The 27,146-nt window shown below is 33.9% G+C and overlaps 2 protein-coding genes across 2 annotated transcripts in view; one reads left to right on the top strand and one right to left on the bottom strand.

Annotated features, from left to right (window-relative positions):
- Positions 1-27,146, bottom strand: part of LOC142352999 (uncharacterized protein C05D11.1-like) — a 354,622-nt gene that overhangs the window by 61,499 nt on the left and 265,977 nt on the right. The window lies entirely within an intron of this gene.
- Positions 10,929-27,146, top strand: part of LOC142353571 (cysteine protease ATG4A-like) — a 29,386-nt gene continuing 13,168 nt past the window's right edge. The window contains exons 1-4 of the mRNA XM_075405849.1: positions 10,929-11,017; positions 18,235-18,519; positions 18,832-18,936; positions 26,213-26,380. Coding sequence (XP_075261964.1) covers positions 10,987-11,017; positions 18,235-18,519; positions 18,832-18,936; positions 26,213-26,380 — 589 coding nt within the window. The 5' untranslated portion in view covers positions 10,929-10,986. The remainder of the gene's footprint in view (positions 11,018-18,234; positions 18,520-18,831; positions 18,937-26,212; positions 26,381-27,146) is intronic.

Genomic DNA, 27,146 nt, shown 5'->3' with positions numbered 1-27,146 from the left:
TGCTCTTGAATTTTCTATCAATTTTTTTCAATGGAGTTTTGAATTTTTGTAAGTTTTGCACCCGTTCCACTTCAACGATACATGATTATAGAATAATTTAAAGAAAGAAACAGAAAAAAAAACCATACAAAAATTATTTGGTTAGAGCGCTTGTTAATCCGATAGCTAGCCGTAGACAATTTAGGCTGTTGATGAAAGTCTTTTTTCTTGTTCTTGAGGTATTTGAACTAGTACGTTAAAATTTTCGACTCAATCAATTCGTCATTCAAATTTTAAATTTAAGCTTTCTTTAATCATATGATAACTTGATACTAGAAAGAGAAAATACATTCTTGGAAGCCCAATTTATCTGTTTCTCCGAAAATAGCACCAAAGTTGAACTGAATTGAAAGAGATATAAATCAGAGTACTCTAAGTGATTGAAACAGCCGAGTACTCTAATGAAAAAACGAAAAAACAAGAGTGATAATGAGGTGAAAAATCTATGTTGCACAGTTTCAGTAGTTTTGATATCCATGGTCATCTTTTTTACAATTTTTTTAGTCGTGTTCGAAAACATAGATGACATTGTATGTGAACCCCTAAAAATGGGTTTGATTTTTTAAATTTTGTTGTTCCAACAATTACAGTCCCAGGATCATTCATTCTGTTATCAATTTTACTTCCGGACGTAATAAACTCAGTTTTTGGCGTTCAAGTTCACCCTGTTGATACAAGAAATGTTTCCAAATATTCATTTGTTTCCTGCAAAACGTTTGAAGCAATATCAGAGTTTTTGTAAACACGAAACAAAAACCAATCTTCCGCATACTGCAAAGGCTTACCGGTTTCACTTACTTGCACTGGGAGGTCATTTATATATAAATTCGAAGAAAAGAGTTCTTGAAACTGTCCCCTGAGGGACACTTTGTCTTAGCTCAATCTAATTTGACAAGTACTGACAAGTACAATTTGACAAGTGAAGAGAAGTGGCACTATAACTGTCCTCTGAGGATAACCTTGTTTTTGCTAAATCCAATTTGACATATCTCCATTAAAACAAATAGGCGATAGTAATTTTCTACTTTCAATAAAAATTGTGATTTGTTTGTGCAGATTTTTTTTCGAATATTTGAGAAAAAGAAGTAGTTTTTGAGATAGGACGATAGTTTAAAGAATGTTTGATGTCAGCTTTCTTATAGATTTCTGTAATGACAGCCATTTGAGTTTCGCAGAAAGAACACAATGATTAAGGCAATGATTTATTTTGAACTTCAGGTAGAGGGGCTAAAAACTGATTTCTATCACTAACAGTCTAATTAGGTTTTTTACAGGGATCACTGGGTTTGTTGTGATTTAGATCTCTGGTGATATAAAAATAGTTTTGTTTTGATTTTGGCCAAGACTCAAATGATGAGTCGCCAACTTCGAAAAATGATCTTTCTTCATTTCTGACCAAAAAACTTGCCTAGAGTGGAGAATAAAAATTAAACAATCTGCATTTTTCTTTTGTCACAGATTATGTCGCCTAGGAAATTTTTCTCTTCACTGATTTTTACAGCTTGCTTACTGCTCCCCATAACATTTATAAGCTACATAAAGCTACAGCGATCTTTAGCAATACTAAGGGAGATAAAACAGATCCGGGAGAACTTCTGCTTTTTCTTTCAATATATTGGACAATTTGTTTTGAAGCTACTGTATTGTCACCAATTTTCTGGCGATGAATTCTCATATGCTGTTTCATGTTCAAGCAGTAAACTTCGGCATTCCTCATCAAAACAATTTTCCTTTAGCACTTTTGTAGTTCTTTTCTATAAAAATATTTTTGAAGGTATGCATGCTTTTCCAATGCACTTGATAGAAGATAAACAAACATCTTCAATATATATCAGTGATTTTTGAACACCCTCATACTATGAGCCATGGCATATCTGAAAATGATTTTGAAGACAATAATTTTATCAAACTTTTTACTATTGAATTTTTTTAAATATTATGTTCTTCCCAGCACTCAACCCGCTAAACAATACAGAACCAAAAATGTAGGTTTGAAAAGTCTGTAGAATATAAAGCCTCTACCGTCGGCCACTTAGTTGGATAAAACCTTATCAATAAAAATTTTCTTCGTTTTATATACACGCGAAGGTAAATTTGAACTAGCTCTTGTAAAATCGTAGGGTAGAACTACTGAGTCCAGATTTTCATCGCAAAAGTTTCGATAATATATGCTATAATCAAACAATAGAATGAAGGAAATGGATTCGCAAGAAGAATTATCGATATTATTCAACAGTTGCTTAAGAAATTCATTCTGATATAACTTGAAGGGTTTTATGTTTCTTTCAAAAGCGACTCAGACTTGCTGTTATTTGGAAAATTGCCCCCACAATCAGCCCTCATAGAGTCTTATTTTGATTGATCAAAAGGTTTGAAATTATTACGTTCTTTTAAAGCAAGTTTCCAGGGACACAAAAACACCACAATTTTCCCTAGTTTTTGAGTTTATTGCACTTCTATTACTTCTAAACAGTTCTTGAGTGTTAGGAGCTAAATTCCATAAAAACTTTTTATCATCCACTGTCAACAGACTTTCTGACAAACCCACAACAGCATTCTTTCCCCGTGTTATTATCAAAAGACTTCAGCTGCATACACTTTATTGGTACGTTTTTAAAATTAATACGAGCAAAGCGTAGTTTCTGTTTATATTTCTCCAAAACTTTGAAAAAAATTTTATTCAGTTTCTGGGTCCAATTTTTGCTCGACTTTACCACAATGGTTCAAGAATTATTCAGCATACAAGGAAAACGTCAATGCGCAATTTGATGCGTCAGATACACCAATGTTTTTAAATGCAAGTTTTTAGACATTCTTCCGTTCATAAGAGATTAGCTCATTATCCCACTTTTGAAAAAAATTAGAGATATTTGATTACAGTTTTTTTATTGTCTCGTATAAAGACAATAATTTTCTTTTTAACAATAAAAACGTTACCAATTCTTTCCCTCTTCCTCAGTTCTCTAGTTATCTTGGCACAAAATGGGGTCAGTTCGTCCTTGGTAAATATTTTAGTGCTTTCTTCTTTTTTTGCATCAAATGTTGTTTGGAATCCCATCTGACAAACTTGGAAATTATTGGCTTTTGGCCTTTACCTCCACTTGCTAGGCAATGACCTGTACTGACATCATTTGGAGTGGTTACGAAACCGCCCTCTCACCTATTCTCAACACTTTCGCAAAGAAATTTTTATCGTGGCTGTATTGCTCAGTGCTGTCAGCCTCTATGGCTGAAGTCATATCCTCCTCAGCAGAGCAACTCTTACATTTTTACACAGGTTTGATTTTTTAATTATTGTTGTTACAGCAACTGCAGTCTCAGGATCATTGAGCCTGTTATCAATTTTGCTTCCGGACGTAATAAACTTAGTTTTTTGGCATTCAAGTTTAACCTTTAGAGACTAAAGTAGGATTCCAAGTTTTTACTGGTTTCCTATAAACTTTTAACTATAATATTTGAAATTTTTTGACTGCATAACAATAAATAATCACCCGCATACTGCAAAAGCGTACCAGTTTTTGTACTGCCCCCATGACGTCATTTATAAATCAATTGAACAGAAGTGGCACTATAACTGTCCTCTGAGGATAACCTTGTTTTTGCTAAATCCAATTTGACATATCTCCATTAAAACAAGTGGGCGATAGTAATTTTCTACTTTCAATAAAAATTGTGATTTGTTTGAGCAGATTTTTTTTCGAATATTTGAGAAAAAGAAGTAGTTTTTGAGATAGGACGATAGTTTAAAGAATCTTTGATGTCAGCTTCCTTATAAATTTCTGTAATGACAGCCATTTGAGCTTCGAAGAAAGAACACAATGATTAAGGCAATGATTTATTTTGAACTTCAGGTAGAGGGGCTAAAAACTGATTTCTATCACTAACAGTCCAATTAGGTTTATTACAGGGATCACTGGGTTTGTTGTGATTTAGATCACTGGTGATATAAAAATAGTTTTGTTCTAATTTTGGCCAAGACTCAAATGATGAGTCGCCAACTTTGAAAAATGATCTTTCTTCATTTTTCTGACCAAAAAATTCGCCTAAGTTGGAGAATAAAAAATTAAAGCATTCTGCATTTTTCTGTTGTCAAAAATTATATCGCCGAGGAAAATTTTTTCTCTTTTTTTTCTCTTTTTCTTTCAATATAATGGACAGATTGTTTTGAAGCTACTGTATTGTCACCAATTTCTGGCAATGAATTCTCATATGCTGTTTCATGTTCAAGCAGTAAACTTTGTCATTCCTCTTCAAAACAATTTTCTTTTAGCACTTTTGAAGTTCTTTTCTATAAAAACATTTTTTTAAGGTATGTATGCTTTTCCAATGCACTTGATAGAAGATAAACAAACATCTTCAATTTATATCAGTGATATTTGAACACCCTCATACTATGAGCCATGGCATATCTGAAAATGATTTTGAAGACAATAATTTTATCAAACTTTTTACTATTGAATTTTTTTAAATATTATGTTCTTCCCTGCACTCAACCCGCTAAACAATACAGAACTAAAGTTGTAGGTTTTGAAAAGTCTGTAGAATATAAAGCCTCTATCGTCGGCCACTTAGTCGGTTAAAATTTTATCAATATGAATTTTCTATGTTTTATATACACGCGAAGGTAAATTTGAACTAGCTCTTGTAACATCGTAGGGTAGAACTACTGAGTCCAGATTTTCATAGCAAAATTTTCGATAATATGTGCTATAATCAACCAATAGAATGAAGGAAATGGATTTGCAAGAAGAATTATCAATACTATTCAACAGTTGCTTAAGAAATTCATTCTGATATAACTTGAAGGGTTTTATGTTTCTTTCAAAAGCGACTCAGAGTTGCTGTTATTTGGAAAATTTCCCCCACAATCAGCCCTCATAGAGTCTTTTTTTGATGGATCAAAAGTCTTTAAATTATTACGTTCTTTTAAAGCAAGTTTCCAGGGACACAAAAAACACCACAACTTTCCCTATTTTGTTTGCGTTTATTGCACTTCTATTACTTCTAAACAGTTCATGAGTGTTAGGAGCTAAATTCCACAAAAACGTTTTATCATCCACTGTCAACAGACTTTCTGACAAACCCACAACAGCATTCTTTCCCCGTGTTTTCATCAAAAGACTTCAGCTGCATACACTTTTTTGGTACGTTTAGAAAATTAATACGAGCAAAGCTTAGTTTCTGTTTATATTTCTCGAAAACTTTGAAAAAACTTTTTATTCAGTTTCTGGGTCCAATTTTTGCTCGACGTTACCACAATGGTTCAAGAATTATTCAGCATACAAGGAAAACGTCAATGCGCAATTTGATGCGTCAGATACACCAATGTTTTTAAATGCAAGTTTTTAGACATTCTTCCGTTCATAAGAGATTAGCTCATTATCCCACTTTTGAAAAAAATTAGAGATATTTGATTACAGTTTTTTTATTGTCTCGTATAAAGACAATAATTTTCTTTTTAACAATAAAAACGTTACCAACTCTTTCCCTCTTCCTCAGTTCTCTAGTTATATTGGCACAAAATGGGGTCAGTTCGTCCTTGGTAAATTTTTTAGTGCTTTCTTCTTTTTTTCATCAAATGTTGTTTGGAATCCCATCTGACAAACTTGGAAATTATTGGCTTTTGGCCTTTACCTCCACTTGCTAGGCAATGACCTGTACTGACATCATTTGGAGTGGTTACGAAACCGCCCTCTCACCTATTCTCAACACTTTTGCAAAGAAATTTTTATCGTGGCTGTATTGCTCAATGCTGTCAGCCTCTATGGCTAAAGTCATATCCTCCTCAGCAGAGCAACTCCCGCATTTTTACACAGGTTTGATTCTTTAATTGTTGTTGTTACAGCAACTGCAGTCTCAGGATCATTGAGCCTGTTATCAATTTTGCTTCCGGACGTAATAAACTCAGGTTTTTGGCATTCAAGTTTAACCTTTAGAGACTAAAGTAGGATTCCAAGTTTCTACTGGTTTCCTATAAACTTTTAACTATAATATTGGAAATTTTTTGACTGCATAACAATAAATAATCACCCGCATACTGCAAAACCATACCAGTTTTTTTACTGCCTCCATGACGTCATTTATGAATCAATTGAAGAGAAGTGGCACTATAACTGTCCTCTGAGGATAACCTTGTTTTTGCTAAGTCCAATTTGACATATCTCCATTAAAACAAATAGGCGATAGTAATTTTCTACTTTCAATAAAAATTGTGATTTGTTTGTGCAGATTTTTTTTCGAATATTTGAGAAAAAGAAGTAGTTTTTGAGATAGGACGATAGCTTAAAGAATTTTTGATGTCAGCTTTCTTATAGATTTCTGTAATGACAGCCATTTGAGCTTCGCAGAAAGAACACAATGATTAAGGTAATGATTTATTTTGAACTTCAGGTAGAGGGGCTAAAAACTGATTTCTATCACTAACAGTCTAATTAGGTTTTTTACAGGGATCACTGGGTTTGTTGTGATTTAGATCTCTGGTGATATAAAAATAGTTTTGTTTTGATTTTGGCCAAGACTCAAATGATGAGTCGCCAACTTTGAAAAATGATCTTTCTTCATTTTTCTGACCAAAAAATTTGCCTAAGTTGGAGAATAAAAAATTAAAGCATTCTGCATTTTTCTGTTGTCAAAAATTATATCGCCGAGGAAAATTTTTTCTCCAGTGATTTTTACAGCTTGCCTACTGCTCCCCCTAACATTATTGATAAAACTACAGCGATCTTTAGCAATACTAAGGGAGATGAAAATGTTCCTAGAGAACTTCTGCTTTTTCTTTCAATATAATGGACAGATTGTTTTGAAGCTACTGTATTGTCACCAATTTCTGGCAATGAATTCTCATATGCTGTTTCATGTTCAAGCAGTAAACTTTGTCATTCCTCTTCAAAACAATTTTCTTTTAGCACTTTTGAAGTTCTTTTCTATAAAAACATTTTTTTAAGGTATGCATGCTTTTCCAATGCACTTGATAGAAGATAAACAAACATCTTCAATTTATATCATTGATTTTTGAACACCCTCATTCTATGAGCCATGGCATATCTGAAAATGATTTTCAAGACAAGAATTTTTTTAAACTTTTTACTATTGAATTTTTTTAAATATTATGCTCTTCCCTGCACTCAACCCGCTAAACAATACAGAACTAAAGTTGTAGGTTTTGAAAAGTCTGTAGAATATAAAGCCTCTTTCGTCGGCCACTTAGTCGGTTAAAATCTTATCAATATGAATTTTCTATGTTTTATATACACGCGAAGGTAAATTTGAACTAGCTCTTGTAAAATTGTAGGGTAGAACTACTGAGTCCAGATTTTCAAAGCAAAATTTTCGATAATATGTGCTATAATCAAACAATAGAATTAGGGAAATGGATTCGCAAGAAGAATTATCGATATTATTCAACAGTTGCTTAAGAAATTCATTCTGATATAACTTGAAGGGTTTTATGTTTCTTTCAAAAGCGACTCAGAGTTGCTGTTATTTGGAAAATTGCCCCACCAATCAGCCCTCATAGAGTCTTATTTTGATTAATCAAAAGGTTCTAAATTATTACGTTCTTTTAAAGCAAGTTTCCAGGGACACAAAAAACACCACAACTTTCCCTATTTTTTGAGTTTATTGCACTTCTATTACTTCTAAACAGTTCATGAGTGTTAGGAGCTAAATTCCATAAAAACGTTTTATCATCCACTGTCAACAGACTTTCTGACAAACCCACAACAGCATTCTTTCCCGTGTTTTTATCAAAAGACTTCAGCTGCATACACGTTTTTGGTACGTTTTGAAAATTAATACGAGCAAAGAGTAATTTCTAATTATATTTCTCTATAACTTTGAAAAAACTTTTTATTCAATTTCTGGGTCCGATTTTTGCTCGACGTTATCACAATGGTTGAAGAATAATTCAGCATACAAGGAAAACGGCAATGCGCAATTTGATGCGTCAGATATACCAATGTTTTTAAATGCAAGTCTTTAGATTTTCTTCCATGCATGAGAGATTAGCTTATTTTCCCACTTTTGGAAAAATTGGAGATATTTGATTACAGTTTTTTTATTGTCCCGTATAGAGACAATATTTTTCTTTTTAACAATAAAAACGTTACCAATTCTTTCCCTCTTCCTCAGTTCTCTAGTTATCTTGGCACAAAATGGGGTCAGTTCATCCTTGGTAAATATTTTAGTTCTTTCTTCTTTTTTTTCATCAAATGTTGTTTGGAATCACATCTGACGAACTTGGAAATTATTTGCTTTTGGCCTTTACCTCCACTTGCTAGGCAATGACCTGTACTGACATCATTTGGAGTGGTTACGAAACCGCCCTCTCACCTATTTTCAACACTTTTGCAAAGAAATTTTTATCGTGGCTGTATTGCTCAATGCTGTCAGCCTCTATGGCTAAAGTCATATCCTCCTCAGCAGAGCAACTCCTGCATTTTTACACAGGTTTGTTTTTTCAATTATTGTTGTTACAGCAACTGTAGTCTCAGGATCATTGAGCCTGTTATCAATTTTGCTTCCAGACGTAATAAACTCATTTTTTGGCATTCCAGTTTAACCTATAGAGGCTAAAGTAGAATTTCAAGTTTCTACTGGTTTCCTATAAACTTTTTAATTTCACATTGGAATTTTTTTGACTGCAAAACAATAAATAATCACCCGCATACTGCAAAAGCATACCAGTTTTTTTACTGCCACCATGACGTCATTTATAAATCAATTGAAGAGAAGTGGCACTATAACTCTGAGGATAACCTTGTTTTTGCTAAATCCAATTTGACATATCTTCATTAAAACAAATAGGCGATAGTAATTTTCTACTTACAATAAAAAATTGTGATTTGTTTGTGCAGATTTTATTTCGAATAATTGAGAAAAAGAAGTAGTTTTCGAGATAGGACGATAGTTTAAAGAATCTTTGATGTCAGTTTCCTTATAGATTTCTGTATTGACAGCTATTTGAGCTTTGCAGAAAGAACTGATTCGTGAGGTATTCCAATTTTTCAAAAAGCAATCTTCTCTACATTCTTATATAAGAAAACAGCTCATTATCCCATTTTTGGGACTTGTGCAGATTTTCGAACACAATCTTTTCTTTATCCCGCATAAAGACAACAATTTTGTCATTAACAGTACAAAAATTTTCAACATTTTGCCTCATAACAGTAGTTTTCTTCACACGAATTTGGGTCAAGTCGTCATGAACAAATATGTTATTGTTTTTTAAAATCCTCTTGTTCTTAATCATCTGATGTTTTGTATCTAAGATGACAAACTTAACAATTATCCGGCTTTTGGCCTTCACCACCACTTGGTAATGGATGACATGTACTAACATCATATGAAGATGCAGAGAAGTAATTGTCAATTAAAACCTAAATTGATTAACTAAAACGAACATTTTCGAACATTGCGTTCATCGTCAGGTTTAAAAATTAAATGAAATCATTTACAAAGTATATAAACTTGTCCTTGACTATAATTCTAAGAATTGAGTCAAAATAACATCGAATTTTTGAAATTATTTACAGTTAAAATCACATTTACAACATTTTTTTTACACTTATTACACTAAAATCAATTCATTTTTTATTCCGGATTTTATGAAAATCCAAGGTAAAATGCTTTCTATTCCTGAAAAAGGATTTTTAATTTCATTCCTATCTGTTGTTATTTTTTACTGTTTGGGGTTGACAAAATTTCGAATTAACATGTACGAGAATATTTTTTGAATTTCAAAAGTCAAATTATTGTATTTGAACTAGTACTACAATGTGACTACATCATATGAAGTGATTACGACACCGGCCTTCTCAGCTACACTCAACAACTTTGCAGGGACATCTTCACCTGGCCCCTCATCAACACCAAAGATATGCACATTTTTCCCGCGCCTGTACTGCTCAATGTTGTCGGCTTCTTTGACTGAAGACAGGTCACAGCAGAGGAAAGCTATTTTCCATTTCCTGGACAACACAGAAACCACATAGGAAGGGCCGTGTGAAGAAATTGTTTGGCGATGAGTGTCGGAACCCAGAGGTTTGTCCAGTTGATGCAGCCATTTCCATCAACACCGGGGCCAGTACACTTCACAACAATGATCGCTGCCCTCCTCTTTCTTGTCCGAATTGATTGCAGTTTTTTCTAGTGTTACCCTTCTCGTCTGATGTTTGAATTTCAGTTTATCTGAAGAGACTTATTGAGCAGCCGAAGCTATGTTATAAGTTTATCACAACAATTAAGCAAGTTGTGGATAGACACTCTACTATTAATATATACGTTTTTATTATGATACAAATGCAACTAGGGTACCAGTTAAAAACGGCAATCAGCGCCGGTATCCCGCCAAAATTCTGCGAATTGCAGCTCTGCGACAGCTGAAACAACAACTCTTCTATTCAGTAATCTTCAAGATAATTAGGTAAAACAACTCTCATTTTACATCTTTCATTTTCAGTAATCTTCGAGATAATTGGGTAAAACAACTCTCATTTTACAGTATAACTTTCATTTTACATCTTTGCAAACACGATCTTCCTCGAATGGACTGATTCGCGTCCCTACAGCACGCAAGGTCTCTTCAGAAGACAACTTTTTCATCCGAGCAACTAGAGCTGCAAACGAGCTCATCCGGTTAAAAATCATTTCATTCGAAGTGCCAACTCTGAAAAGTTCCCTCATCAATTACCTGAAATCCAGAACATCAAATTACTATGATATGAACGGTTCGTGTTCACATTTTGTCAAGTGTTATTGTACATTTTGTCGTGCATAAGTCATACATGTGTGTTTTCTTAAACCTTATCTTAAAAGGAATTAAGTCTACTACTACTACTCCTACTATGAATTTTACTACTACTACTACTACTATGAAGGCTAAAAAATATTGCTCACTAGAAACACTAAATTAGTTTTCAGATCAGAGATGTGAAACATTGAGATCGGATGGCAATTGCTCCCCAACATTTCGTGCGACGTAAGTTTAAAGCTAAAGCAAAATTTAAAGTGGTCATTATCCCTTAGCAAGGCCGCTGTTTTTACACAGATTTTTGGGCTCTCTCCCTTTTTAGTGAAGCTGCAGCCTATTCATCCAATTACCATTGTTAACAGCTATATGCCATTGGGGGCTCTGTAATGTGAAAGAATTTATTTTTGTACTACCGAACGTATTTACACAAAGTAGGGTGGTATAACTTATTTTGAAAATCAAGCTGGTAGTGGATAGGTCCCATTTTATCCCTTGGAATTGGAGATATGTCTTCAAACTTTGCTAGGTCAAACCATTGCAACAACGGACGAAGATGCCTATGTTAGATGCAAAACTCAGTGACTCTTTTCGTTCTTCAGTAACATTTGCTGATCTCTTTACTAGTTGCTGTCTTCGAAGCATACCAGATTTATATAAATACAGAGAAAGTCTTAAATGCGCTTTTGAAGCAATTCATTTTGAAGATCACTTATTAACAAAAAAGTAAAAAAGCTTGAATTGGAATCCGAGTATTTAATATTTAAAAACTGAAGAAATTCTCTTTTCAACTTGCGATCGTCGAACATATTCTGCTCCGTTTCAAGCTGAATATAATTTCCAGCCGGAGTTGCTCGAATAAAATAGTCTGTATCGGAGAGACGTTTTCTACGTTTTGCGACTTCAAATTTCTTCTTTTCGGAATTTCGAACATGATAGAAACTTGGCTTTTGCAGTTCGATGGAATCATCAAATTGAAATCAAAATTCCCATTCAACATTTTGTTAAAGAGTAGTAAAGCTTGGTACTCCAGAAAAAAATGACAGGCAGCAAGCTACATTTCGCTCAGCCTTTCAAATTAATCCTTTCTATTCGAAAAGCATTTTGATGCTCGCTTTTAAAAAATTCCCGGTCTCTTCAAATATGCCTTTGGAGGCGCCAAGACCTCGGACGCATAGATTAGGCTCGAAATAGTGAATGAACGATATACATAAACGTTGGTGAATTTGCATAGGTTTTTAGGAATTTTGCCTTTCAAACATAGAAAGCTCCAAAATGACTTGTGAAGCTTTATGAAACATCTTTACTCCATTTCAATTTCTCGTGAACAGTTAGGCCAAGATCAAGCACTGAATCAGTTGCAACAAAATTATTTCCATTAAAATCTAAAACTCTTTCTATTGCTCGAGCACAACCTCTGACTACATACTGAGTTCTCGGTAATTTGAACTCCCTCCCATTCTCTTCATTCCAGGAATAAAAACAAGCCAGATCTTTTTCTAGGCTCTCGAATTATACTTCAAACTACTTTCATCAGTATGTATGAACAAATTTGAGGCAGTAGGTATCTCGACGAGATCATCGATAAAACAAAGAGCAGAGAGGACCCAGAATTAAACCCTGTGGTACGCCACTACTTACTGAAAGGTTCTTCGATTTCCGTCCCTCGACAATAACGTGCTGCTATCTGTCACTTAAATAAGAAGCAATAACCTTCAACAGGTTACCACCGTCAACGAAAGAACGAAGTTTTAGCAGGAGAATGCGATGCGGAACTCAAAAGCTTTTCTGAAATCAAGATGGGGATATAGAGTCAAAATTAATATAGAAGTCTTGAATGAAGAGCAGTAACCGCAAAATTAGCAATCCAACAAACCCAATCTAAAAGTTGCTTATCTTATTTTTTGCAAATAAATTTTTGTGATTTACTCTCTCCCTTTCAAAGCAGATTTTTGACAGAGAATCGCTGAAAGAGATAGTCTTTCAATAGCTTTCATCAGCTTCTCGAGGCCATCAAAACCGGGGAGATTGAATGACTGATTGGGCTTTCATTTAATTACATTTATATATAACCATCATTTGATAGTGAGGACTTACTTTTCTAAACAGTTAATTGATTGTTATAAAGTCAATTAATGCAATTATTCGCTATCAATTGTTCCGACCCACTTTAGCGGGGGGGGGGGGAACTATATACTCAAATGGGTTTTTTCCTTGTTCAGTCAATTTTGGCCAATCGATATATTCCTTGTAGAGAGTTGTGAGAGGTATCATTTAAATGCGCGTCCGGCTTAGAATATGGAATTAAAAATACTTTTCTCGATATTTGCTTTTTTCAGTGATCTAACGAGGTTAAAAGTTTTGTGAATAATAGACGGATTTCCGCTGTTTTTATTCACATTTTCCGGATTTTGCGTTTATTTTTGCCAGTTATGCTAAAGTGTGTTTAAATTGTTAGAAATTGTTACTATTTTTTTTTATATTAGAAGAGTGTTGATGAGAATTTTCATCTAATTTTTTGGCTTAAGTTTTGCTACATATATCATAAAATTAGCCTTTTTCATCGAAAATTGCAAGAAATAGGCTTCTGTTGTCAAATTTGCTTAAATTTGCCGGAAGTGAATACTTAAAACTTTAAAAAGGCTGACACAAATTTTCCTCACCACAAGAGAGGGCTAATTTACTTCTCCTCTTTCAATTGAATGTTTTTCGGTTTGAAATTATGCCGGTTTTTTGCTAATATAACTCGATAATTATACCAACAGCATCATTTTTTTGACAATTAAAATTTTTGTCAAAATATCTATATCCATTACACTGGGGACCATTGTATGTTCTTAATGAACGAACAGTACAGTAATAGCAGGAGCAGTTTTAGTCTTATCGTTGAACTCAAAAATAATCCGGAATGTAATCAGTGGCTGTCTTTTTTTTTCTGAAGAAATTATTGCCTTTTTTGTGTTCATTACAGAACAGAGCATTTCCTATCAAATCTCTCCATTGGCGGTTCCAGCTGGTTTCATAAACAGTTGCCAATCAATGTTTTTTAGTCGAAAGCTTATTGTTGTTTTGCCTTTTGAATTTTTTTTTCAAAATGAAAAGTGGATTATAGAGCTTTGCCACCATTTCCCCTTTTTGTCAACTTGTAGCTTAGTTTCAGCAAACAAAGAATGTAGCTTGTACTTAAATAAATTTTATTCTATTGCGGCTTCACGCTTCAATAAATTGTTTTCTGGCTTCGATACTATCATTTCACCTATCATTTTATTGGTGGTCAGAAATTCAGCACAATTGAACATAGAATTATTTAAGCAATGCATTATAGTTTTAACGGTTTCGATAACTTTTGCTAGAGTTTAATGGAATTTTTCACTGTCTTCATTTGATTTTTTTCTTGGTGTTATGAGAATTTTCTAATAATCTGAGGTTTCAATGGCTTGTTACGGATGAAAATATGAGACTTACTGATTTTAGTTGTTGGCTGATGATTTTCCCGACCTAAAAAAGGATAATTATTTCACGAGATGTAAGAGAATTTTTTTTCATCTTTTTAAAGAAATTTTTCTTTTTGTCTATTAGTTACCTAGTCTCATTAATCACAGATTGCATATCATTTTTTAGCGTCAAAAGGAGGCGCATTTGGAAATACCTATTTTATTAGTGAAATTATTATGGTTTTAATAGCTTTGACAACGGTTTTTCGCAAAATTAAAGTTTTTAAAATATTTGTCTGTATTTAAATTTTTTCTTCAATTGTGTGAGAAATTCTGCTTAGCTGCAGCTCTCAGTGGCTTCACTGGCGGAATAAAGAAACATATTTAAAGGTTTCATTTTACAGCTGATAAATTTTCATGACTGAAATAAATTTCCATCTTTTGCTTTTTTTGTCTTCTCGTTACCCAGCCTTAATAATTACCGTTCAGATATCACGTTTTTGGCATCGAACGAATGTCCAATTTAATAAACTCAATTTTTAAGTGGTATTATGCTTTTAACGGTTTCGACGCAGGTTTTTTGTCAAAAAATTTCCGATTTTTGTCTGTATTTGAGGTTCTTTTTGTAAACGTATGACATTTGCTGATAATTGACATGTCTCAAGTGCTTCCATTGGGCTCTCAATGGGAATAAATGATTCTATTTAATAATTTAATTGTTTGCTGATTGTTTTCATGACTTTGAAAGTCATTGTTTTCTAAAAAAAGTTTAATATTGCATCTTCTGTTCTTTTTTTTTTATTTGTTACCAAATCTTAATTACAGGTCACATATCACGTTGCTGGCATCGAAGGAAGGCGAAATTCACCTTATCTAATGTTTCAAGTGCTTTCATCGTGGTTTTGAACGGCTTCGACACTGGTTTCTCCTTTGTCTGTATTTGACGTTCTGTTTGTAAACGCAGGACATATTCTGACATAGTCTTAAAGGTCTCGTCAGAGAAATGAAAAAAACCTAATTTTTGATTTCAATTTATGGCTTGTGATTTTCATGACCTTGAAATTAATTTTTCACAAAAATTGCCAACGTTGTTTTATATCCTCTTATATTGTCTGCTTGTTAGTTTCATTATTGAGAGGTCACATATCAATTTATTGGCGTTTGAAAAACGCGGAACAAAAAATTTCATATTATTAGGGCAAAGATTATGGTCCTTGCTGCTTCGACATTGTTTTCTCGCAATTTTTTTTGAGCTTTTTTCTGGATTTAATGTTTTGTAGTCGTGTGAAAAAATCTTAATAATGGCAGGTCACAATGTCTTCTCTAATGGAGGTATATATGGTCGTATTACAAAGTGGTCTTAATTATTTCAGTTCATATCTAATGTTTGCATTACTTTCGAACTAATTGAGCTTAATTTTTAAGTTAGCCGCTTTTGTTTTTCGTCTTTTTTGTTACCGAGTATCATTAAGGACTGGTTTCATATCTTTTCTAGTGATGAACAATTAACTAGTTATTTTCTTTTAGTTTTGACGGTATTTAGTCTTTGTCATTAAGTTTGTCTACAAGTAGAAATCGAGTTTTGGATATTATTAATATTTTTTTTTAATTTTGTTTTTTGTCTTGTTTCGTATTCTTAATAATGCCAAATATCCACGGCCCGGCCCTCTGAAGCGGCATTGATTAAAATCGTACTGATTGATTTGAGTTGGACGCATTTTTTATTCATACACCAATAATTTTTAAAAAATACCTTATTTTTCTATCCCTTCCTCATTTGCAGACAATTAAGGCGAAAATGTGGATGAGCGGGTTCGGAACATTATGTGCGAACGCACATTACTAATCCTCCTTGTTAATTGGTATAAAGTCAATTAATGTAAAGTCAAATATTTGCAATTATTGGCAGTTATAACAGTTCGCATTCCAAAGATAGACCGTGTAAGGATAAAAAAAGTTAGACTTGATCTAAATGACAGTTTCTCCTGTATTATTTTGGGTTTATAGTTCTGGGTTTATAATTTTGTGCCAATTAATATTCTCGTCACTTTCGCGGCAGGTTTTCATTTCTGTGAGAATAGTAGCACTGCACTCTGCTGTCAGCACTGGGTTCTTATCTTTTTATCCTGACAACGCCAAAATAGAAATGTAATTTTACTCTTTCGTGACTTTAATAAAATAGTTTGAATTGATCGTACGCAAGTCGAAAAGAGACCTAATTTTTTTGCATTCGGTGACAAAGAAGAGCACCAATTTGGCGCATTGCACAAAGAGATTATCAAATATCATTGGTATTTCTCTATTATCTTTGCATGCCGATGATCATTTGAATCGAAATGCTAAGAAACTTTGTTTCGGAAGTCGATTACTTCATAAATCCTTTGCTGAAGTTCAGTTGTCTCATTTGAAAAATCAGCTTAGTTGTTACAAATTTATTTATATTAACACATTGTGAACCCACTGTGAAAGAAATTCCCAATCCTTTTACTGAAGCGTTGTACTTAAAATCTAGAGAGGCAAAATTTCAACTTTAAACTCATGGCTTTATATAACCGTCCGCGATACAGCAAAATGACCTCCACAGAAACCCTTGGTAAATTTTTAGGAAATGAAAACAACCCGAATACCCCAATAATAGTTTGTGGTGACTTCAATATTATGTTGAGAGCCAAAACCTAATGGTAGATACGTTTTTAAATAGCATCGCTGCTAACGGTTATGAAATTTTTTGTGATAATCCAACAAGGGTAACACAAATGTCATCAAGTGCTTGAGATCATTTCTATTCCAAAACATTAAAGGAAATGGTGAAGTTCTGCAACACCAAAATTTCAGTGACCACTATCCAGTGCAATGTAAGTTTAAAATTCACAAAGAAACGACAAATAATGAGAAAGTGTATAGAGATACCAAAATCTTGCCCGGAGCGAGTGAAAAAATGTCAATGACTTGAATCAACATATGAAAAGTAGTGAACCGCAATTTTTAGTCAAAACAATGTGAACAAAGACTTCGAAATTTTTAAGACTTCTTTGAGGTAAAAATTGTATCTGCACCAATGTCAATCAGTAAAACAAAATGTAATTGTCCACAATGGTTTTGTAACAAACTGAAAAACTTGAAACAAAGCTCAGAGAAAACGGAAATAGAAGCATTTTGAATCAACGCTTGCTGCTTTCACGAAAGCTGGAGATAATCATAAAAAAGAAATCATAACAACCAAAAAACAATTTTATCATAAATTTGATAAATGTATTGGCAATTCAAGACAAACATACAAACCTCTTAATAAATTCAAAGGGAAAACAAATGCATCCGAAGCTTTTCCTATTGTATCCAGTTGTCAAACAATATCGAGGAACCCAATCAAGTAGATAATGCAAACTCTTTCAATGACTTCTTTATCAATATAGGTTCAAACTTAACAAAGCACCTGAAAAAGAATTTCAGACCCAGATTAAAGAGCAAAACGTATTCCATGTTTTTATATAAAACAAATTCGTCTGAAATTCTGAAAATAATTCAAGGCGTAGACTACGAGACATCGTCAGGAGACGATAATCTCAGCAATGTTTTAATCAAAACGTCTGATTCGGTAGAAGCATTATACTTAGAGTACCTAATTAATCTGTCATTCAGAACAGGCGTTTTCCCGATGCTCTATCGAATGCAAAGGTTTGCCTCCTCCATAAAGGAGGCTCCAAATTTGATGAAAATAATTTAGACGAATGTCTCTTTTAATCAACGGATAGAGTGGAAATGTTCCAGGTTAAGGATATTTATAAGCCGTTGTCTTCAATTACTCGCTTTTTACGACCGATTCTTTATGGTTCTAGCACCAGCTTTATCACTTAAGGCCACCTAATTAAAAATCAAAGTTTTGAGTGGGAGCGTGATGTGCGAACCCAAATCAAGGAAAAGTCTTATTTTTAGTCTACCAGATTTAACGATTTATCCTAATTCACTATATTTACTTTTATCGATTTATCCACATATTAATTAATTGGTTTTCAGGAAACTTCCAATACCTGCCTGATTCCCCGTCCGTCTCTCCCTCCCCGGATGACCTTGAATGGCTTGGACCTGTGTGGGTTCTGGGAAAATTCCATAATGGAAGCAGCCCAGAAGGTAGACGCTACCTAAAGAAGGATATTGTGAGTCGGTTACTGATGACCTATAGGAAGGGATTCTCAGCTATAGGAGGAACAGAGCTCACATCAGATCGCGGCTGGGGTTGTATGCTTAGATGTGGTCAGATGATGTTGGCACAGACGTTACTGTGTTTATGGGTCGGTCGAGGTAATTTACAAACTTTTGCCACTTTTCACGGTTTATTCAAAGATTTGTGAAATAAAACGTTGGCTAATTCCTGCCCAATTAACTTGATCAAGACATGACCAGAACCATTGAAACAAAAATAAGAATTTGAAAATATAATTCAGAAATGATATGATTTTTGTTATATCTAGCATAAGGCAAAGATGAGCAAGATAATGAGATAACGATTGCAATTTTAAAAATTATGGTTTTCTATCCTTCAAAATTTGAGTTGATTGTGATTGAAAACTTTGGCTTTGAAGTCCATTTTCATTTTCTGTGCTAATGTTTTAGATTGGCTCTGGCAGAATTCGAACAGTGAACATGAGAAGATTTATCAGAAGATTCTGGAACAATTTTTAGACTACAAAAATAGTCTCTATTCAGTGCATCAAATTGGTGAGTTGCATGCAATCAGTAATATTCTTCCTAAGTTGCCTGTTCTTATTTTTTGTAACGCTGTCTGGGTCGGTGACGTCAAACTATACCGACGTCAACTAGCTTGACGCCAAAGAACACTCAATGCGAAAAATTTGTGAAGTCGACGACTGTAAACATAATTAAAATTGGAAAATTAACATATGATATGCTTTACAATTGAAGTAAATAGTAATTTGGTCTTGAGCAAAAATTTTATTGCTTGGATTAACTTCGGAAAAAGCCTCAAGATTTTCTCTGCGTGGCTTTTTAAATCCGAAATCTTTTTTATAGCTGCAAAGCTGTAAGCTGAGCGAAGCTATATTGCGGTGCTCTTGGTTTTTACAATTCAAAGAATTTGAATTGTATTGGGGCGCTGTCTTTTTTACGACTCGAAGAGGAGTATTGGAGAAGTCCTTTTTTTTAATCAATTTTATTGGAGTGAATTTTTAAGCGGGAAATGAAACGCGTGAAAAAATTTGGAGTGATTTGGTTGCTGAACAAAAGTGAAGAGCGGAGCGAAAAGAGAGTGGTTTTTTGTTCATACCGCTGTTTTTGAGAGAGCGAGAGATTGATGTGTGAAAAAATTTTCTCTGAGCGAGCGAAATTTTTTTGTTCACGTGCGGCTTTTAAAAGAAGTTTTTTTTTGCAATTTTTCTTGTTTATGAGGTCTGATTATGATATTGTATTGGATTTGAGCTCGTTCTGATAGGAATTGAAGGTTTCAAGTAGATAATTTGAGTTTTATGCAAATTTGGAGGTTTTTGATCAGTTTTGCTGATTTTTTCGACGAAATTTTATGTTTTTTGGCTTTTTATTTTGTTTTACTGCTTTAAGTGCAATTTGCATAGAAGCTCGTATCTCAAAGAATATCAGGGATATAAATGGATTACAATTTTGTGGGTATAAAACATTTTTTTCTGAAGAAAAATGACAGAAAAATAGAATTTTTTAACCACTTTTTTAATTTTTTCTTTTTTGTTTTTTTTTTCAATCGTAGACAATTTTTTTAGCTTGTTATGACTTGCCCATTATTTCGCGAGCATTTCATTGCTCTATTTGCTCAAAGTAACTTTATTTGGTTTTATTTCTTGTAAAATTTGAAAAACACCTTACGTTTTCTCGTTTTTTTTTGTTCAGATTGGTTTTAAATGTTTCTATTCTTCCTCAACCTTTGTTAGCATTTGGGGAGTTTTCTAGTGGAATTCAGATGTTTGTATGTCTCTCATTTTGATTGATATTAGTTTTGAGTTGTTTTTGTTAAAGAAAATCGAGTAAGTCAGAGCAAATTTTGGCGACTTTTTGTCTTTTTTCTAAGTTATTTGCCTATTTCTTCCAATTTATTGTTTTTTGTTGGTAACTTTTTCTCAATAAGGAGCATTTTTGTAGGTGTTGCTTCTATGAGTTTGCACTTGAAGGCTTAGCAGGGCAGTTTTCATTTAAACAAATTATACAAAACTCTAATTCGTTAAAGAGTTTTTCTTAGTCTTTTTTTAGTTTGTTGTTTAACGTTTCTCTGCAAGTACTAGGTGGGCGATTGATCTAGCCAAATATATAAATAGTTGATTTCTATGAGTGATGGATGGGAAGCTGCATGTTATCTTTTTGTAGAGAATTTTGTTTGGATTTTTAGAGAATATTTTTTTTGCTTTTGTTCTTTGTCAAGTTTCCACTTCTCCAGTCTTTTCTTTGTGAATTGATTACAATATCTGTCGATTGGTAATATGCTGGTGATGCATCTGATTAGTGAGGATAGTCAGATTTCTACTTCGAGTCGTTTCCGGAATTCTTCCGGCTATTTTTTTTTTTAGGATCTGTTCACACAATTTTTGAAGTCAAATTGGAGTAGTGATTTTGGTCACGCCGAAACAGGAAATGGAGCGAAAAATCGAGTGGTTTTGCGGCGTGAATTTTTTTCGCTCTAATTTTAAAGTAGAATGAGAAAACAGTGTTTGAACAAAAATTCGGTTTCTCGGTAGTGGTTTTTTGTTCACATGCGGCAATTTCACTCTAATTTTTACTGTTTTTTCGATTTTTTGGATCGGATTTTTTTCTAAATGGTTTTCCCAATCCATTCACAGATCATTCTAGGCCTAGTTTTTTGTTTGAATTAAATTTTCATTTCTCGCTAGTTGTTTTTTGTTCACATGCGGCATTTTGACATTGATTTTCTGTTCTTTTTCTTATTTTTTTATCTAATTTTTTAAAAAATGGTTTTCTCAATTCACTCATAGTCCATTCTAGGTCTAGTTTTTCTGTTTAGTCATTGAAAATTCTTTGAATTGTACGTCAGGACTTGTCCTGCTATGTTTTTTTTGTTTCGTCGTCTGACGCTCTTTTTATTCGTTTTACATTTGTTCACACAGCAAAGCTGAAAAAGTCAAATTTTCTGAATGACTTCTTCCTCTCACTAACGGCATTTGCGCGCGTGACGTCATTTCTTACTCGCTTTAGCAAAAGTTTTTGGGTTATTTGCGTGATTAGATTTTGATCATACGTGACTTACCTCACTCAATAAAATGACTTTTGCACTTTAAAACTTAAGTTTAGTTTGAATTTGTTTAAGGTCAAAGGAACTCATTTGTGCAGTAAAGGTCCCTAATAAGAGGCTTCTGCGGCGTGAATTTCAACAAGCTTTATTAATTTATCGCTGAATGTTTTTTACTTAGTTTTTTGAGCGGCGTCGATTTTTTTTCAATTTAGATCTGTATCTGTTTCTATCTCTATTATATGGCATGCAGGTCTATTCTTTCGCAGCTATTCCGGCAATCTGCCGGCTGTTTTCTTTGAATCCCGTGAATTGGATCACTTTCAATGGCTTTTCTAATGATTATGGAACAGGTTCGTTTCATGGAAAAAGTCCCATTTTGATGAGTCGTCGATATGAATGAGCCATCGTAACTTGGTGCCAAAAAATACGGAGGATGTCAAAGTCAGAAAGAACGCACAACCCTTTGATGAATGGCAATCTCGTATCATCGACCTACGTTATCTTAATATTTATCCAATAAATTTACCTGCTTTAGTCTTAGTTTCCAATGGTTCAAATAATATCTTGAAAAATAATCTGGTTTTTGAAGTAGATCTTGGCGTTTACCTAGAAATTTAACTGCGTGACTTGCGAACAATTGTACAGGAAACGGTTTGACGTTGATATGGCTTTTTTCAGTGTACTCTGTTTTGTTATGATGAGGTTTTGCACAGGAAATTTTTGATGTTATTTCGCCTTCTTGGCCGAGTTAATTGAATCTTTTCCGCCGTTTTTCTTGCTGGGTTCTGTGTTTGATAATGTACAATTTGGAGTTGATAAAGTGAGTTGAGAACTAATTTGAAGCACTTTCTCTTGTCGCAATGCACAATATCATATCATCCAAACCAGTGCATCCAGATCAAATATCTGACCAAAATTGTAGAAGTTCAACAGCCGTTTCTTTTAAAACTAATGTTCTTCGAGTAAGTGAGCTTTTTCAAGTAAGTATTTTTCGTTGTTAGATACAAAGAGTTATTTCTCGACCCTTTTCTAGTTTTGGATGGTTTTAGCCGTGCATCGAAACAGGATTCATCGCTGAAGGTTATGGGAATAGTTATTTGACATCATTTTGGCTCGTTCTCCGGAATTCAAAAATGTTAACGTCTTGATAGTGGGATTCGTTTTCAACGTAGCTCAATTTACCGGTTAGTTGGGCTACATTCGTTACCTAGTTTTGATATGAGTCGTTGGTTGTAGAGCCTATCTGTCGTGGTAAACGGTAAGCTCAGCCATCGTGACTTGGTGCCAAAAATATGGGAGATGCCAAAATCAGAACAAACAACTCTTACCTCTGGCACTTGATACCTGGCAATCTCGTGTCACAAACCCACCTTGTCTTTTTTTGTCTAATAATTGTATCTCCCTTTAGTCTTAGTTTCCAACCAATGAAATAATATATAGAAACATAGGCTGAGTTATGGCTTAGATCTTGGCTTAGAAATATATGTGCTTGATTTGCCAACAAAAGTACTGGAACCTGTATGGTTTTATTGCTTTTTTCAGTCTTGAATTTTGTTTTTCAGTATGAATGATTTTCATGGTCAAGTGTGGGTAATTTTGTGCCTTTTTGGCCGAGTCAGTTAAAGCTCTGCCATGGTTTTTTTTCTGTGTTCTGTGCTTGATGAATTTTTGATGAAGTTCTGTGTTGATGAAGTGTTCTGTGTTTGATGAAGTTGAAAAATTGAATTGAACAAAATTAAAGCACTGTCTCTTTACATAATACACAGTATCATTGGATCATCCTTACCGAAGCATCCAGAACTAATGTCTGGCCAAAATTGTGGATGTTCAAACAGCCGTTTCAATTAAAACTAATCTTTGAGCAAGTAAGTTTTTTTTCACAGAATTAGTTTCCTTTGCTAGCCGCAAAGTTATTTCTCGACCCTATTTGTACGATTTTGGCTGGTTTTAGCCGTGCATCGAAACAGTGTTCATCACTAAAGATTATGGGAATAGTTGTTTGACATCATTTTGGCTCGTTCTCGAAATTCGAAGATGTTGCTCTGGATAGTGGAATTCGTCTTCAACGTACCTCAAATTTCCCTTGATGGGTTACATTCTTCATCTGTTTTTAATGCTTTTTTGAATGTAGAGCCTATCTGTCGTGCCAAACGGTCAGAGTAGCCATCGTGACTTCGCACCAAAAAAACCTTAATGGAACACCAAAAATCCCTTATATGGAAGATGCGAAAGTCAGAACACAACCGTTTGATGCAAGGCAATCTCGCATCATGGTCCGACGTTATGTTTATCCAATAAATTTATTTCCCTTCAATCTTAGTTTCCAGTTTTTTAAATAATATCCAGAAACATAGGCTTAATTTTGACCTAGATCTCAGTATAGACGTAGTAGTCTAATGACTTGATTTGCGAACAAATATACTGAAATGGTTTGACTTTATAGTTTTTTTCGGTCAAACTGTTTTGTTCTTTTTTAAAATGTTTGAAAAGTTTTTGAGCAGTTCTTGCTGGTAACTCTTTACTTGATGATGTAAAGCTTGGAGTTCATAATTTGAGTGGAAAACTAAACTAAAACACTGTTTCTGATCGCAGTGAGCCTGTGTGTTTGTTTACATCGGTAGTTGCAGTTGCTAGCTGCGAGGAATTGTTTTTTCTTAACCCTCTTTCTTCCAATTTTGGATGGCTGATGTCCTGAGTTGACCGCCGATTCTCCGATGATGACGAAGGGAATGAGTACCTTGTTATTTATCACGGACTACGTTCTCTTTTTGTGTGATAATTTTGTCTCCTTGTAGTATTTGTTTCCAATGAATAAACTGTTATCTGGAGAAATAGAGAAATATGTTCATAAGAAATGAATATGTTCATAAGAATATGAATATGTTCATAAGATTGCCCTGCTTTCTAAAACACAGTTTGGTTTCAGAAATAAATTTTCTACAACAGATGCGCTCGTTTATTTAACTGAAAAAATATGATGCAACAAAAACGAGAAAAAAATTACGCAGCAGCTTTTTTAGATCTATCAAAAGCTTTTGACTCCATTAATCACGAGCTCATGATTCAAAAGCTTTCCATTCTTGGATTTTCGATACCAGCTCAAAATCTAATTACCAGCTATCTTTCAAACAGAACACAAAGAGTCATAATCAATAATGTTAAATCAGGGTGGATTGAAGTGGCTCAAGGAGTTCCGCAAGGAACAGTCTTAGGTCCTCTCTTGTTCAATTTATATGTTAACGACCTCAGCAATTTTTTGTCATATGAAACAATACAATACGCAGATGACCCAGTCCTATTAAGCTCTCATGATGAGGTTCTCAAATGTAAAGAAGCTTGAGAAGGCCATAGAAAAATCTATACAATTTTTTCAAATTACATCACCTCAAGATCAATCCGGATAAGACAGAGTTTTTTATTTTTGGTAGCTCTAATCCTCAAGACGAAACGGCATTGAAAGTTGGAGACAAATTAATAAGTTCGAAAGCGAAAATCAAATACCTCGGTGTTTATATTGACAAAGACCTCAAATATCAAAAACAAGTAAAATTTCTTTTGCCAAAAATAGCCCTGGGCATTAAATGCATATATGCACTCAGGGACATAATTCCCACTGTATACAAAAAAATTATTTTGAACTCTTTTGTTTTCAGTTATGTTCAATATTCTTCTGTATTACTCGCAACTATCAACCAAAATCTCATAACAACACTAGAAAAGCAGTTGAATTGGACCATCAAAGCTTGTTTTCACAAGACAAAAGTTTGACCTATCCTCAGATCTTAAAATGAACCTTGGTATACTACCTATTTCGCTGCTTTTTGATTACAGGGCTGCCACTTATTGTCATAGCATCATGAATAAAAAGAAGCCTACCTTCTCAAGCTCAGCTTTGAAATTACCAACAGCAAGTTTTTATATTCACGAGCGAACTCAAAAAATTTTTACCCAGACAATTTCAAAATGCTATTTGCATGACAAAAATATTTTTAAGAGAGGTATTCTGCAGCACAATTCCCAAGAAATTATTTGGCAATGTCACACAGTCTTGCAAAGAAGAAATATAAGCAGTTTTTTCGTAATGAATACAAGAAGGACCCGAAGAAAACCCAACATTGTTCAATTACTTGGAAACATTTTAAGTTCAATTAAATTTCTCTTTTTAGTATTGAATTTATGTTACTGTTGTCCCTCCCCGCCAATACAAGTGACTTCTCTATTCGGTCGATATTTTAGTTATTATAAGTTATTAGTTTTTTCTGTTGGTAATTATCAGTATTCTACACTGCCTATCTCTGTAAATTTTACTATGACTGAAACGTTTACAGATATTAGGAGAAATACAGTGCTCCTTTTTTAATAGGCTTATTTTGAACCTAGATGTTTGGGTAGACCTAGAGAACGAAATGCTTGATTTGCAATGAACGGTAACGAAAACGATTGGAAGTTGTTATAGTTTGCTTTCTTCACTGAACAATGTAATGTTTCGGTTAAAATTTAATTTTGGCTTTTATCCGGACAGTCCTATTGGAGTTGTCTAATTCCCCGAATTGGCTCTAAAGGAAGCTGTCCAATTTTGACCGTTTGCGCTTTTCTATATCAATGGTTTCTGTTAACGGTGAGCTTACTTTAGAAACATGATGGCTTGACCTCTTGAGTTGAAAATTAGATGGATTTAAAAAATAAAATTCGAAATGTAGCGTTAAGAATATAAAATCGGAGTGTCTATAAAGTTGATGTTGGATCTGTTGCTGTGTATTAATTTAGCCCAGATGGGAGTGTCAGAGGGGAAGTCGGTGGGGGAGTGGTTTGGACCCAACACTGTTGCCCAGGTGCTCAAGAAGCTTTCAATGTTTGATGAATTCACGCCTTATTGTGTCCACGTTGCTATGGACAACACTATCGTCATAGATGATGTCTACGCACTTTGCAAAGGTAACTGTTGATGATTTTTATATTTTTTCGTTAGCGTGAAATATATAGTTTTTGAGCTTTACCTGGAAATCTCGTTTTAAATTATTTTATACTGAAAATTGATTTGTTTCGCGTTATTATGCAATTTTGAGTCAAAAACTTTCAAGAGAATGTTATTTCAATTTTTTTTAAATTTCATAATCTCTTCTGTATCATGAACCCGCGTAAGATGAATCAATAGGGTGTTATCGTTTTGCGGTCTTTATTGTTTCTATACGGTTCAATGCTGTTTTCATTGCTAAGTTTTTGGCGTTGTTTTCGCAGGTGTCTCGTTTTCAATAACAAAAATTAGTGGGGAAAAATTTTCTGGCCTCTTGAACTGAGTAAACTTGAAGTGTTTAAAATGATTATTTAGAGTTTATCTAAACAGCTATTAAAAGCACTCGCTCGGCGTATTTCCAATTTGGCTTTGTGAAAAGACATGAACATTAAAGTTGATGGGCTTCTTTTATCAGATGTCCCATTAACGTTTTCCCCGCGAACACACTTTTGATACCATATCATGATATACAATGTCTGGAGGAATATTGAAGTCCAGCAGCCATTGAAGCTTGAAAGTCCCTCTCTTGGGGGGGGCAGCAAAAAATCGAACGGATATTAGATCGAAAATGCTCAAATGGAAAAAATGAGAAATTGAAAGTGAAGAGAATATAGATGTATTTTTGTATTCTAATTGACTGAAATTGAAAAGCTGCTCGAAAAGCCAATTTTTCAACAAGCTTAGCTC

This window comes from Convolutriloba macropyga, chromosome 14, assembly GCF_964194025.1.
Source record: "Convolutriloba macropyga chromosome 14, txConMacr16.3, whole genome shotgun sequence".
NCBI lineage: Eukaryota > Metazoa > Xenacoelomorpha > Acoela > Convolutidae > Convolutriloba > Convolutriloba macropyga.
The sequence above is the reverse complement of the archived record's forward strand: the minus strand, read 5'-3'. Positions and strand labels throughout refer to the sequence as shown.